Source organism: Balaenoptera acutorostrata, chromosome 12, assembly GCF_949987535.1.
Source record: "Balaenoptera acutorostrata chromosome 12, mBalAcu1.1, whole genome shotgun sequence".
NCBI lineage: Eukaryota > Metazoa > Chordata > Mammalia > Artiodactyla > Balaenopteridae > Balaenoptera > Balaenoptera acutorostrata.
The window spans coordinates 72,604,001-72,619,817 of record NC_080075.1 but is presented as its reverse complement, the minus strand read 5'-3'; the positions used below and the strand labels follow the sequence as shown (position 1 = coordinate 72,619,817).

Sequence of the window (15,817 nt, the reverse complement as noted above, 5' to 3'; positions counted from 1 at the left end):
CAAAGGCACCCTCGCTCATCCCAGACCCATGCCAGCTCTTCAGTGCCTATGACTGTGACCATGGTAGTAGAGAGCTGGCTCCCCCTTGTGGTCAAGAAGTACCTAGGTAATAGACATTCAGGAACTCTCTGGGGACAAAACCTCTCTGAAGCTCACTTGAACCTTTCTGCAGGATGGTGACTGCTAAGGAGCCAAATAGATTTCAGTTTTATGAAGATAGAGTATTCAATCTTTTAAAGACAGCCACAAGTTACCTCTCTATATCTGTGGGCCTCCAGCCTCTGTCTGAACTCTCTTTTCCTGTTCTATTGATATATCTACGTTTACTTTGCTACCTTAGGTCTTTAACCAATGCCCCTTTCCTCAACACCATTCCCATAGTGCCTTCTGACTGCCATCGATTTGGTTTTTATCCTCCACAGACACCTCTTCCTAACTCTACAACTCAAGAGGGGTAAAGTTAGGAAAAGATCCTGCAAAGGCTCTCAGCTTCTCTTTACCCACAACTCTCCCCCATGCACTTCCATTAAGTAAATTAATTCATCTCTCATCCTGGCATCATGAGCAGGGTCAAGTCAGAGAAGATACCCAGCTTTCCAGGGCTGGAGGGGGCAGAGCCAACATGTGCAGTAGCCCTACTTCTACATGTGGAATGGATAGGGTGCAGGGTCAGATTTCCCCAAGGCTGGATGCAGAAGGACACTAGAAGTCCAGAGGTTCTTTCTTTTTTTTTTTTTTTTTACTCGCCAAGTACTTGGATGGTGCAAAGATATCAAGTGAATTCAATTCGTATACAGTTGCATGTGATACTCAGGTGTTATAAACAAGGTGGTATACTGCTCACCTTGGGAAACTTTAGAGGCTGGGCTACACTCTGGCATTGTAGAGGAGAAAAAGATGACTAAGATCTGATCCCCATCCCCTAGGAACTCACAAGCAGATATGAGCAATTGCAATACAGGACAGAGATCATTGAAGTGGATTCCAACAGCAAGCTAGGTACAGAGAACTGCCAGAATTGTTCTGAGGATATTACAGGGTAGGCCAAGAATCAAGGACAGCTTTGGAAGAAGGAGGTTGGGGTGGAGTGAGGGAACATTCAAAGAAAACCTGGGAATGTTTGGAGGCTTGCATGGGTGTGTGGATCCAATATCAGAGAGTCAGGTCATTGTCAGTGGAACCTGAGCTCTAGGAAGAGCTAAAGAGATTTAAAGATTTTTAAAGACCTATCCAGATGCAAAAGGTAGGGTGACAACTTTTACCACTATTTAGAGAAAGCAAATATCTGAGGGCAAGAACAGCTAGAGGGTAATCTGTATCAACACAAGACAGTAATTTCTCCTGAAATGACTAAAAGGGTCTAACCCAAAAGACTGGGTTGGATTGTGGAGGATGAAGGAAACAATTTCCTGCTATATCTATTTACTAGGTCAAAAGTAAGAGGTGCAGGGGCAGAAGATATTTGGATATTGCATATACTTCATATTTAATGTATTTAAAGATGGAACTCATGAGGTCTCCCCCAAGTCAGCTATTCTTTTTATAACTCAGGTGGTCTGGAATATTAGGGTGGAGCAAGTTCCCATGGGACAGTAAGGTTGAAGGAGGATTTGGGGACCAGGTAAGAGGTAGAGGGGCCCCAACATGGCTCTACGGATGGGCCCTACAAGCACAGCAAAATGTCTAAGATCCAATCTAAACTCAGGTATGGTTTAGAGAGGTGGGTTAAATCCTAGGGCTGACGGGACAGGCACTGCATCTAGGTCACAAAATGCTTTCATCCTGGAAAAGAGAAGAATTGGGCTTAACTGTAAACTAGTGGCTGGGGTGCTGTGGTATGAGAGAGATAGGAAGAAGAGCCTGGAGCACCTTGTAGTACCAGAAAGTAACGAAGTCCTCATAAAAACAAAAGGATGGGGTCATGTCAAAGGGACCCAGGAGCCCACCTGAAAGAGCTCCCAGTGGCCAAAGCCGGAACAATTTGAGCAACAATGTAAATAATGTCGTATTGGACTATAACACAAAGTAGAAATTAGGTGTACATGAGTTCATACTGATATAATAAAATAATTGAATAAATAAATGAGGAGCCAAATCTCCCTAACACAAGAATTCCAAATAATATATGTAGATATATCCCACTCCAGGAAATGGAGCTTAATAACCCCTCACTCTCTACAACCCTTGTATGGGCAAAAGTAAGAGGCTTGTTTCCAAAGAACAGAGTATTGAAAGAGAAAAATAGAGGCTTCACATTGGAAAAGTCTGGCAAGCACTACCTTAACCAAGTACTGGAAATTAGCGTCACCAATTGATATCATGATATGATATGATACCACCTGATATGATGTAACGAGAAGGGTACGTCACCTCAGTATTCTTCCCCAAACCTCAGTCTAAGCATAAGGAAAACATTAGAGAAACCCAAATTGAAGGACATTTTACGAAAGAACTGCCTAGTGCTCCTCAAAACAATAAAGGTCATAGAAAACAAAGATTGAGAAACCAAGCAACAGTTGTTACTGTATAGGACCTACAGTACTCAAAGGAGAAATAAACAAATCCACAATCACAGTGAAAATTTTATACACTTGTCTTAGTAATTGGTGGAACTATATTCAGTATCCTGTAATAAACCATAATGGAAAAGAATATGAAAAGAATATATATGTATAATTGAATCACTTTGCTATACAGCAGAAATTAATACAACATTGTAAATCAACTATACTTCAATAAAATAAATTTTTTTAAAAAAGAGACAAGAAAGAAAACTATCAGGAAAAAAAAAAAAAAAAGAAAGAAAGACTGAGAAACCATCACAAGACCAGAGGAGATGAAGGAGGCATGACAACTAAATACAGGTCCTGGACAAAAAAAGGACGTTAGTGGAAAAACTGGTGAAATTCGAATGAAGTATGGAGTTTAGTTAATAGTGAATGTACCAATGTTGTTCACATAGATTTTTCAAGTATAACAAAGTTAAAACATTAGGTGAAACTGGGTGAAGGACATACAGTCACTCACTGTGCTATCTTTGCAACTTTTCTGTAAATCAAAACTTTCCAAGATAAAGTGTTCTTTTCTTTTAAGGTCAAATTTATTGTCATAAAGTTATTCATAATACATTATTATTTTTTTCCTTGTTGGTTATCTATTTTAAATATAGCAGTGTATACATTTCAATCCCAAACTCCCAGTCTATCCCTCCCCCCAACCCTTCCCCTTTGGTAACCATAAGTTTATTCTCTAAGTCTGTGAGTCTGTTTCTGTTTTGTAAATAAGTACATTTGTAACCATTTTTTTAAGATTCCACATATAAGTAATATCATATGACATTTTTCTTTCTCTGTCTGACTTACTTCTCTTAGTATGATAGTCTCCAGGTCCATCCATGTTGCTGCAAATGGCATTATTTCATTCTTTTTAATGGCTGAGTAATATTCCATTGTATATATGTACCCCACTTCTTTATCCATTCCTTTGTTGATGGACATTTAGGTTGCTTCCATGTCTTGGCTATTGTAAACAGTGCTGCAATGAACATTGGGGTGCATGTATCCTTTCAAACCATGTTTTTCTCTGGATATATGCCTGGGAGTGGGATTGCTGGATCATATGGTAGCTTTCAAATAAAGTTTTTAAAAAAATAAAATTAAAATTACTACAGTAACAAGTATATGGGAAGAGGTAAGTAGAGTTATAATATCCTGAGGCCCTTGATTTATCCATAAAAAAGATAAAGGTTTTGATTAATTTAAGAATTTGATAGGTTAAATGTGCATATTGCATTTTAAAAAGAATCCACTAAAAATGGGGTTGGCGAACTCTTTCTATAAAGGGATGGACAGGAAATATTTTCGTCTTTGCAGGCCCCCTGTAGTCTTTGTTGTAACTACTCAACTCTACTGTGGTAGCATGAAAGCAGACAGACTATGTATAAAATGGGCGTGGCCGTGTTCCAAAAATTCTTCATTTACAAAAATAAGCAGCAAGCTAGATTTGACCCACCTGCCACCGTTTGCCAACCCTGGTACTAAAAGAACAGAAACAGAGAGTATAACTTCCAGTTAGTAAAGGGGAAGACAGAGAGATTAATTTAAAATACTTAGTTGTCTAAATAAAGACAAGAAAAAAGAGAAAAATATAAAACAGGAAAAAATAGAAAGTACAAAGTAAAAGGGTAGATTTTGGTCTAATTATTTTAGCAATTACATTAAATGTAAGTGGAATACATGCTCCAGTTAAAATCTATTTATTGGGCTTCCCTGGTGGCGCAGTGGTTGAGAATCCGCCTGCCAATGCAGGGGACACGGGTTCGAGCCCTGGTCTGGGAGGATCCCACATGCCGCGGAGCAACTAGGCCCGTGAGCCACAATTACTGAGCCTGCGCATCTGGAGCCTGTGCTCCGCAACGAGAGAGCCCGCGATAGTGAGAGGCCCGCGCACCGCGATGAAGAGTGGCCCCCGCTTGCCACAACTAGAGAAAGCCCTCGCACAGAAACGAAGACCCAACACAGCCATAAATAAATAAATAAATAAATATTAAAAAAAAAAATCTATTTATTTTGGATGTGTCACTTACAAATAACATATATTTATTTTATTGAAGTATAGTTGTTTTACAATGTTGTGTTAATTTCTGCTGTACAGCAAAGTGATTCAGTTATATAAATATTCTTTTTCATATTCCTTTCCATTATGGTTTATTATAGGATATTAAATATAGTTCCCTGCGCTATACAGTAGGACTTTGCTATTTATCCATTCTATATGTAAGAGTTTGTATCTGCTATTCCCAAACTCCCAATCCATCCCTCCCACACCCCATCCCCTTGGCAACCACAAGTCTGTTCTCTATATCTGTGAGTCTGTTTCTGTTTTGTAGATTACTTCATTTGTGTCATATTTTAGATTCCACATATAAGTGATATAACAAATAACATATATTTAGATTTTGGTTTATTTTGTATCCAATATTACAACAAAGGGATATAAAACGGTTGAAAGTAAAAGAGTGGAAAAAGATATACCATGCGAATACCAACCAAAAGAAAACTGCTATAGCAATACTAATATCAGACACAATAAGTTAAGGCAAAAAACATTACTAGAGATAGAGGGTCGGCATAGTGATAAAAGATTTAATTCACCAGTAATAAATTATGATTTTAAATAACAATTAAAAATATATAAAGCAAGGGGGGCTTCCCTGGTGGCACAGTGGGTAAGAATCTGCCTGACAATGCAGAGGACACGGGTTCGAGCCCTGGTCCGGGAAGATCCCACATGCCACGGAGCAACTAAGCCCGTGCGCCACAACTACTGAGCCTGCGCTCTAGAGCCCGTGAGCCACAACTACTGAGCCTGCGTGCCACAACTACTGAAACCCACGTGCCTAGAGCCCGTGCTCCGCAACAAGAGAAGCCACTACAATGAGAAGCCCACGCACCACAATGAAGAGTAGCTCCCGCTCGCTGCAACTAGAGAAAGCCCACACGCAGCAGCGAAGACCCAACACAGCCACACACACACACAAATATATATATATATATATATATATATATATATATATATATCAAAAATCTACAGTACTCAAAGGAGAAATAAACAAATGCACAATCATAGTGGGAGATTTTACACACTTGTCTTAGTAGTTGGTGGAAAAGAGCAGAAAAAAGCTTAGGAATAATATAGACTTGAACATCAAGATTAACAGAATTGGACTTTGCTGGCGGTCCAGTGGTTAAGACTGTGCACTTCCACTGCATGGGGCACAGGTTCCATCCCTGGCTGGGGAACTAAGATCCTGCACGACCAAAAAAAAGATAAGCAGAATTGACCAAATGGACTTAGACTACCGTCACCACCTTCCACCCTGCCACAGGCAGCAGGGGAAGCTCTGAAGAGACACTATTTTTAACACTTGCAGAATATGTCTTATCTTTAAGCACAGATAGAATTTTTTAAATTGACCATAAACTGTGAATAAAGTCTTAAAACTATTTCAAAGGATTGAAATTAAAGTATATATTCTGACCACAATGCAACTTTGGTAGACAACTAGAAAATCTCCTTATGTCTAGAAATTTTTAAATTTCTACTAAATAATCTATGGATCAAAGAAGAAATCATTATGGAAATTAGAAAATAGTTGGAAGAGAATGATAAACATTCTATATATCATAACTTGTGGAATGAAGCTAAAGTAGTAATTAGGAGGAAATTTATATCTTCAAATGCACAATTAGGGGAAAAGGGCTAAAAGTGAATGATCAAGGCATTCATCTTAAGAAGTTAGAAAAAAAACCCAGCACAATAAATCCAAAGAAAGTAGAAGTAGTTATATGTCAATTATATCTCAGTAAGCCTGGGGGAGGGGGAAGCAAGTAGAAGGAAATAATAAAGACAAAAGCATAACTTACTGAAATAGAGTACAAATATACAGAAAAGTTCGTTCTTTGAAGGGATTAATTACAATTGATAAATCTCTAGCAAGATAGATAAAGGAAAAGGAAGACAGAGAGAGAGAGGGAGGAAAGGCACAAATAACCAATATCAGAAACACAAAGGAGACAGTACTACCTTTGAATAGCTTTATGTCAATACATTTGAAAATGTAGATTAAATAGAAAACTTGCTAGAAAATATAGCTCTCCTAAGCTGACTCAAAAAAAAAAAACAACCTGAAACAAAAACAAATTGTCAATAGTATTATAACCTTCTAATAAATTCAATCTGTAGTCAAAAATCTTCACTCAAAGAAATCTCCAGGCTTGCATGGCTTTGCTGACGAGTTGTACCAAATGCTGAAGGATCAAATAGTTCCATCTTCTATAAACTCTTTTGGAGCATAAAAAAAAAAAACAGGAAACATTCCCCAACTCATAAGTCTAGTATAACCTTGATACCAAAAGCCTGAAAAGGAGAGCAAGAGAGGAAAATTACAGGTTGGCTTCACCCATAAAAATAGGTCACAAAAATCCTAAAAAAATTAGCAACTGGAATGCAGCAATACATTTAAAGACAAAATGCCCAATTAACTTATGAAGATGTGTTCACACGTTAGTAATTACTAGTAATCAGAGAAACTTAAGTTAAAACCACAATGAAATATCATTACCACATATACCAGTTTGGCTAAAATTAAACAGCTTGACAATACCATGTTGGCATGGTAAAAAGAGCAAGAAGAACTGCTATTCACCACTGGTGGAACTATTAATTGACATAACCACTTAGGAAAGACAGTTTGGCACTGTCTACTAAAGTTTGAGTTACAGCTACTCTATAACCTAGCAATTCCACTCTTAGATAGATACTTCGATCAGACATTCTCCAATTGTGATTCCTGACCAACAGTCTCAGCATCGTCTGGAAACTCCCTAGAAATGCCAAATTCCTGGCCTCCAGTCCAACTTAATCAGCAATCAGTGCCCAGCAATCTGTGTTTTAACAAGCCCTCCAGATGATTCTGATACATGTTAAAGCTTGAAAACCACTGCCATAGAGAAATAGGAATATATGTTCACCAAGACACATGGACAAGCATGTTTTTAATAGCATTGTTGATAATAGCCAGAGATGAAAACAAGACAAATGTCCAACATCATAATGGATAAATATATTATGAAATAGTTATATAATGCAATGAACTAATAAAAGTGAATGAATCTCAGCTGTACAAAATAGCATGATGACTCTCAAACAAAATGGTGAGTAAATATTTGAGACCCCCCCAAAATACATTTTTATATACATATAGAAAAAGGTTCTTGTCGAAGCATATACATGTTTCAAGAGCCCAAAACTGTACCTCCAGCCCTAATCTTCTTTTTAGAACTCCAGGCTGGCATATAACTAGTACCTGCCACATAATGTGTGCTCAGAATGACAGGCCTCATTCTTTATAATCTTTATAGTGACTGCAGAGTATTTTATAATATGGACATATCATATTTATTTAACCAGGGCCTTGTTGATGGGCTTTTCAAGAATATTACTTTGGCTGCCCAAATAAACTGAAAATTCTGTGAGGTGAGAGATCATGTCTGCCTTCTTCTAAGACAGTGCCTGCTATTCAATAATTATTTAATTGAATGGATTTTCCGAATTAATTTTCCTATAAGAAATAAATGGCCTGGCCAGTTTTATTTATCTTTGTTACAGCATAAATCAATTCCTTATAGATTTAGTTTTCAGTGAATTAACTCTAGAAAATCCAGTCAATTCTAGGCGTGATGACAAAATAAATCGTCTACACTTGGAAAATATTCTAGACTTGGAGTAGTGTGATCCTCTAAGGTCATTTAATTTCCCTACGTGATATCTCTTCTCTGTCTCAATGCAACAGCAACTAGGAAATGTGTCAAGCATTGGAGTTAGGAAACCATATATCATACATTTTCTGAGAGTACCTACTTAAAGTACCTACTTAAAGCTTTCTTAAATGTTCTTGACCCTGTATTCTAATGTGTGATTTGGAACATATGACACCATGCCTGGACCTCTAGGGAGTGACTGGCTCCAGAGAAGATGCTTATAGGGCAAAACAGGCCATTTGGAAAGCCTGCTCCTTTGAAACCTTGCCTCCATACTCTCTGGTTTATAACACGTGATTCTTCTTCAATCCTAGAAGAATCGTAAAGGAGCTTCCTTGAGCATTGGCTGTCAGAGCAGGACACAAGGGCAGCTGCAGGAAAGGGCAGCAGGTGTATGACTCAGAGAAGAGACTTAAGCAGCAAGCACATTGGCTGGACCCTTGGAATGCCCACTGTGATGTCATATTGAGCCATGAGGGATAAAACTCTTTGGCTGAGAGGGGCATGGGGTTGAATAATGGCTCTGGTTTGGAAGCTAACCAACCCACTGCCACCATATGTCAGCCTTCTACTATTATTTGGTTTCCTTGTCTGGGGGCTTTGGGTGAGGTTTTCTGGGAAGCAGAGTAGGGAGCAGGTGGCAGCCAAGACGCACTCAGAGGTAAGTGATGCAACACTCTCTTGAAACTCACTGCTCCCTGCCCCTGCCCCTGTCCCTGCCCCTGTCCCTGGAGACATAGAAACTCCTAATCTTGGGCAGTGGGAGGAATTGATGGTGGGAAGAGGGGAGTTGAGGTAGTGCCTATGGATGTCGTCCTGCAAGTCACTCTCGGTCCTTTTCCCTTCAATACATTTCAACAAACCTTGAGCACCTATTATATATGGCAGCATACTAGACATTGAAGAAGAATAAAACACCACCTCCACCTTTTCGAGGTATAGTGGGGGAGAAAGTCAGACATATATACATATATATATATATATATACACATACATATATATATAAAACCCAAGACATATATATATATGTGTGTGTGTATATATATATATCCCAAGGAAAGAGAAAGGGATGAGTTAATAGAGGTGTAAATATTGCTGAAGAGATGGGAAGTAAAGAGTATTCTAGGATCTATAAAATGCCTTTGCGGGGAGCTTAGGTTTGAGCTGTGCTTCAGAGGAAGGGTAGGATTTTGAAGTTGGATAGGATGGGCGGAGGAGAGTAGTGGAAGACTTTCTGGACAGAAGGAATTGATCGGGGGAAAGCATGGGAAGCAGAAGAGCGCTGGATGTGTTCAAGGAGAGGTGAAGACACCTATCAGGAATGGAGTGTACAAGTGTAGGGAACCGGTTGGGGTAAAGTGAGAGAAAATGTCGCAAAGTGGTTAGGGGTCCCATTGTAGAGGGCTTCAAACGCCAGACTGAATACTTTGTATAAATATTATTCTGTCTGCAATTGAAAGGCATCAAAGATTTTAAAGCCAGGGGAAAATGCTTAGATCTGTGTTTTAGAGCACAGAATTTAAACTTTCAAAAGTTTAAACTCTAAACTTTTTTTTTCTCAAACATACCACTTGGGAGGCTAATTAAAAAGCAGATTCTGGGGGCTTCCCTGGTGGCGCAGTGGTTGAGAATCTGCCTGCCAATGCAGGGGACACGGGTTCGAGCCCTGGTCTGGGAAGATCCCACATGCCGCGGAGCAACTAGGCCCGTGAGCCACAATTACTGAGCCTGCACGTCTGGAGCCTGCGCTCCACAACAAGAGAGGCCGCAATAATGAGAGGCCCGCGCACAGCGATGAAGAGTGGTCCCCACTTGCCACAACTAGAGAGAGCCCTCGCACAGAAACGAAGACCCAACACAGCCATAAATAAAATAAATAAATAAATAATTTTTAAAAAAAAAAAAGCAGATTCTGATTCAGTAGCAGATTCTGAATCAGTAGAATTCTGATTCTCATTCTTGAAGGGATTGAGATTCTGCAATTCTAATGAGCTCCCAGGTGGTCCTATTGCTATTGAACTGAGCACCATACTTTATTTTGACTTTCTTTTTTTTTTTGGCTGCGTCATGTGGGTTGCGGGATCTTGGTTCCTCAACCAGGGATTGAACCTAGGGCCATGGCAGTGAAAGCACCAAGTCCTAACCACTGTACCGCCAGGGAAGTCCCAAGCACCATGCTTTGAATGTGAGGCTTTAAATAACTCCAGTGAGTGCATATGGTGGTTCTCTGGTGTAGCTAATCCCGTAGGAGGCTACTTTAAAGACTTAGTGGGAAGGAGGGGGAAGGAAGTGAAAGAATCAGAGCAGTAAGATAGAAAAGAGGACATTGATTCATTCCCCCGGTGTTTATCACCCACTGCCACCACCATGTACAAGGCACTCCTCTGGGCACTATGGATGCAGCAGTAAATGGAAGGGACAAAAATCTCTGCCCTCGGGGCTGTGAGAGAGGAGGAGGGTCCTGAGGTGAAAGTTTGGCTATAGGAAGTGAGGCAGAAAGAGAGTAAAGGGATTGAGTCTTTTTTTTCCTGATTGGGCCTCAAATATAAAGAGTTAATTATAAACATTATCATCATTTTCCTATGAGGACTATATTCATCTTTGTATCCCCTATGTCTGGTATACTGCCTGGCATATAGTAAGTGCTCCACAGGTGTTTGTGAAATGAAAGGATGACTTCTCAGTTTTAACCCTGAATGATTGAAGAGATGGCATTTTAAGCAACATAAGAAACACCTGACAGGAGTTGTAAGTGTAGCAGGAGGCAGAAAATGTATGTGGACATATTCGTCAAGCAGCTCAAATTAATAGTCTGGACATGTGCTGTCCAATCTAGTATCCACTGGCCACATGTGGCCATTTACATCTAAATTAATCAGAACTAAATAAAATTTAAAATTCCTTAATTGCACTACCTACATTTCAAGTGTTCAGATATGATGATTTCCATCATCATAGAAAATTCTATTGGGTAGCACTAACTTAGACTCTAGATCTTAGAAATAGATAGTGGTTATCCATACATTTGGCAACAAAATCCTTTAAAAATTTTCCTCAGAAACATCTCTCAAATGTAGCAATCCAGATTCAGTGTCATTGTCTTAACTAAGACTCCTCTTGAACTATTTTCAGTCGCTAAGTGGTCTCCTACAAACGTTTTCCAGCCTAGAGCATAGACCCTGGCTCTACAAAACAAAACTACAGGGCTTCTGTGGTGGTGCAGTGGTTAAGAATCTGCCTGCCAATGCAGGGGACAAGGGTTCGAGCCCTGGTCCGGGAAGATCCCACATGCCGTGGAGCAAGTAAGCCCGTGTGCCACCACTACTGAGCCTGCGCTCTAGAGCCCGTGAGCCACAACTACTGAGCCCACGTGCCACAACTACTGAAGCCTGCACGCCTACAGCCTGTGCTCCGCAACAAGAGAAGCCACCGCAATGGGAAGCCCGCGCACCGCAACAAAGAGTAGACCCCGCTTGCCGCAACTAGAGAAAGCCCACATGCAGCAATGAAGACCCAACGCAGCCAAAAATATAATTAATAAATAAATAACATTTAACAAACAAACAAACAAAAAATTACAGTACACACAAAACCTCCCAAAGCTGATTGTGACACTCTGCTAAAAGTAACTAAAGAAACTAACAAAAATCTCTCAGCGTCCCACTGCCTGCAGCAGCAGCATTTCTCATCTTTTTTTTTTTTAATTTTTATTTATTTTTAAATTTATTTTATTTTTGGCTGCTTTGGGTCTTTGTTGCTGCGTGCAGGCTTTTCTCTAGTTGCGGCGAGCAGGGGCTACTTTTTGTTGCAGTTGCATGGGCTTCTCGTTGCGGTGGCTTCTCCTGCCATGGAGCTCGGGCTCTAGGCATGTGGGCTCAGTAGTTGTGGCTCACGGGCTCCAGAGCACGGGCTCAGTAGTTTTGTGCGCACCGGCTTAGCTGCTCTGTGGCACGTGGGATCTTTCCAGACCAGGGCTCGAACCCGTGTCCCCTGCATTGGCAGGCGGATTCTTAATCACTGCACCACCAGGGAAGCCAGTCCTTCTAATCCTTTTTGACTCTCAAACTTTCATTGCCAAAATTTGTCAACCACCTTAAGAATTTAAAAATCATTTTGTCCCTTTTTCATAATATATGATAAGTGATTTTAGGTAAATAATATTTCATTTTACAACAGCGTTTTCTTAAAATTTCAAAGTTCATTTTAACATCATCTGTAAAAGACAAATGTTCACTTTTCCCCATGTAACAAGTGATGCATGATATTTAATTGACTTTGTAACAAATATGAATTTTCCCCAACACTTAGGTATGAGAAATGGCAAATATATTTCTTTGTCTACATCAAGTATAATCCAGCTTAAACTTCCTATCACCTAGGTTGGCAAAAAGTCTAGTATCTGTTTTTCTTCCCCAATCTTTGCACTGTATAAGAACTCTGGAGTGGGGGCAATTTATCCGAAATAGCAGGGGGCAGGTCCTTAGCCATCGGAATAGCTGTTGCTTTTCCTCTTTGCCATCTGAAGGCAAAAATTGTGGCTGTGTGTCAAGTTTGGTCACAGAGACCTTTGCCAAGGCCCCCAGTCCACTATATCTGAGCTCTTAAGACCAGGAGGAATAAATTTCATCAGGCTCAGGGCCCACTACACAGCAAACCTGCAGTGTCAGTGCTGTTTCCCAGTTTCAGGGAGTCAGCTGACCTCTTCTTAATTCTAGAAGCACCAAACACTAAACCTCGGGCACAATTCAGCTTAAAATCCTCCACAGGCCTAGTCTTATATGAGGGTTGTCTCATATATTGAGACATATCATATATTGGAGGTTCCAGGCAATCATTTCGGCACCAAAAAACTAACTCCCTACTGTGGATTAGGAGAACCAAGACTATAAGAACAAAGTCCTGGCTACCTTCTTTGGTGAGGGGAAACATTAGTCTCTTTCCCAAAAGGATGCAGCGATAAAAACAAAGTAGAGTGTAAATTACACAATGTCACTTTCTACATAAAATAAAAATATTTCTCACTACATATTTATGTAAGAAGAAGTTTCTTGTCAACAATTCTACTTTTTATTCAGGTATACAGGTTCCCCCGGCTATCCAAAAGTAGAGTGAGCCTGTGAAACCTTTTGTAAGCCAAAATGACACAAAGAGAAGGAGCAATTACCTTAGGACACATCTTGCTAATGGATGCACAAAGTAAATTGAGATAAAGCACAGATGCTCCCAGACACAGCTCAAAAGCTGTGACGGCTAGGTGCTGCGATGCTGAATGTAGTTCCCAGGGAAGAAGCTTGGCAGTGCCATTCTCACTGCTGGGGTGTGTGCTGCCTCTTTAACAGCTTGCTGTAAAACAAATGAATGCTGAATGCTTTTTGCCTTTTTTTTTCATAAAAACAAAAATCCTCTCGGATTTCTTTCAGTTAACAAAAACAGGTACTAATGTAGGTCTTTCTTAAAATGGAAGTGGCATAAAGCAAATTTTCAAAAAGTGGAGGATACCTGTAATTACATGCAGTAAAATGCACAGAAATCAAGCGTACAGTTTGTTGAGTTTTGATAAATTTATACACCCATTAACTAACACCTCAATCAAGGTGCAGCATTGCCATAATCCTGGAAAGTTCCCTAGTATACCTTTCTAGTTTGTTTTTTTTCCACTCAAAGGCAACATCCTGTCTGGTTTCTGTTGTCATGGATTAGTTTTGCCTATTCTTGAAACTTGTAAAACTAGAATCATATAGTGTATGTTCTTTCGTATCTGGCTTCTTTTGCCGAGCATGTTTTTGAGATTCATGTATGTGGTCGACAATGAATTTCTAAGTGACATTATGTCATGCTTGTTAGTTTGGGGACCTAATGTATATTGAAACGTAGAATGAAATTTAACTACCTGTTGTGGCATGAAAAATAGACCCAAAATTTGCTTTCATGACCCAGTGGCTGTAATTCTTGCATACTGCATTTCAAAAAGCCAGTAGTTTATTTTTTATACTTAAAAAATTTATACTTATATGACAAGATAAGGTTTCAGGATGTTAACTGCAAATGACACATTGTTGATGTGGAACCCTATTTCCAGTAGGGGAGGAATTGCTTGGGAATGTGGTATACATGTTTAATTTTAGTAGATGATGCTGAACAGTTTTCTAAAGTGATTATATCAGTTTACACTCTCATGAGTAGAGTATGAGAGTTCCAGTTTCTCCACATTCTTGCCAACACTTGGCATTGTATCTTTTTAAGTTTAGTCACTCTAACGAGTGTGTTTGATATTGCATTGTGGTTTAATGAACATTTCCCTGATGACTAATGATATTGAAAAATTTCTCGTGTTTATGGGCCATTTGGAAATTCTCTTTTGCGAAACATCTTCTCAATTCTTTTGCCCATTTATAAGGATTGGTTTGTCAGCCTTTTACTTATTTGTAGAAATTCTTTGAATATTATGGATATGAGTCTTTTGTCAGTTATAGGTATTAAAAATAAATTCTCCCACACCGTGGCTTACCTTTTCACTCACAATGGTGTGTTAATGAACAAAAGTTCATAATTTTAATAAAATCTAATTTATCAATTTTTGCTTTTATACTTAGTGATTTTTCTGGTTTGTTTCCAGTGTGAGAAATCTTTGCCTACCCCCAGGTTATGATGATATTCTTTTATGTTTCTTCTAGAAGCTGGGTTTGGATCTATGATCCATCTCAAATTACTTTTTGTGTATGATGTAAGGTAGGGATCAAAGTTCTCTTTTTTCCCATATAGATATCCAATTCCTCCAGTAGGGCAGGGACTAGGGTGAGATGAGTGAGGCACTCACCTTGGGCACAAAATTTAAGGGTCACCATAAAAGTAATCAAGACAATATTTAATGCAATATTATTAAAAAATCAAACTTAACGTGGAAAATCTATGATGAACAAAATATCAGAATTTTAAATCTGACCCTGCACTTACATGACTATGCCTCACCACCTCACCCTAAAATCCTGGTCCTTTCTTCCAACACCATTTATTGAAATGATCATCATTTTCTCATTGAATTGCATTGGTGACCCTGTCATAAATCAGGTAATTATATATAAGTATGGGTCTGTTTCAGGACTCTATACTTTGTTACATTGGTTTATTTTCTATCCTTGCACTGATACCTCACTGTCTTCATTAATATAGTTTTGTAGAAAGTCTTGAAATTTGGTCTTGTAAGTATTCCAACTTTGATCTTCTTCAAAATTGCCTTAGCTATTCTAGGTCATTGAATAAATTTTTAAATCATCCTGTTAATTGTCACATAAAAACATTCAGGATTTTGATTGAAATTGCATTGAATTTGTAGTTCAGATTGAGAATAATTGACTTCCTAAAAATAATGAATCTTCTGACCTATGAATGTGTTTGTATCTCCATTTACTTAGGTCTTCTTAATTTCTTCCAATAATATTTAGTTTTCAATAAAAAGGGTTTTTTGAAGCTACAGTAAATGATTTTTTTTTCATTTT

General features: G+C 39.0%; 1 protein-coding gene across 1 annotated transcript in view; it reads left to right on the top strand.

The window, feature by feature from the left end:
* The first annotated feature begins 8,838 nt into the window (after nt 1–8,838).
* Nucleotides 8,839–15,817, top strand: part of C12H2orf16 (chromosome 12 C2orf16 homolog) — a 33,435-nt gene continuing 26,456 nt past the window's right edge. The window contains exon 1 of the mRNA XM_057557897.1: nt 8,839–8,982. Within this exon, the coding sequence (XP_057413880.1) occupies nt 8,839–8,982 (144 nt within the window). The remainder of the gene's footprint in view (nt 8,983–15,817) is intronic.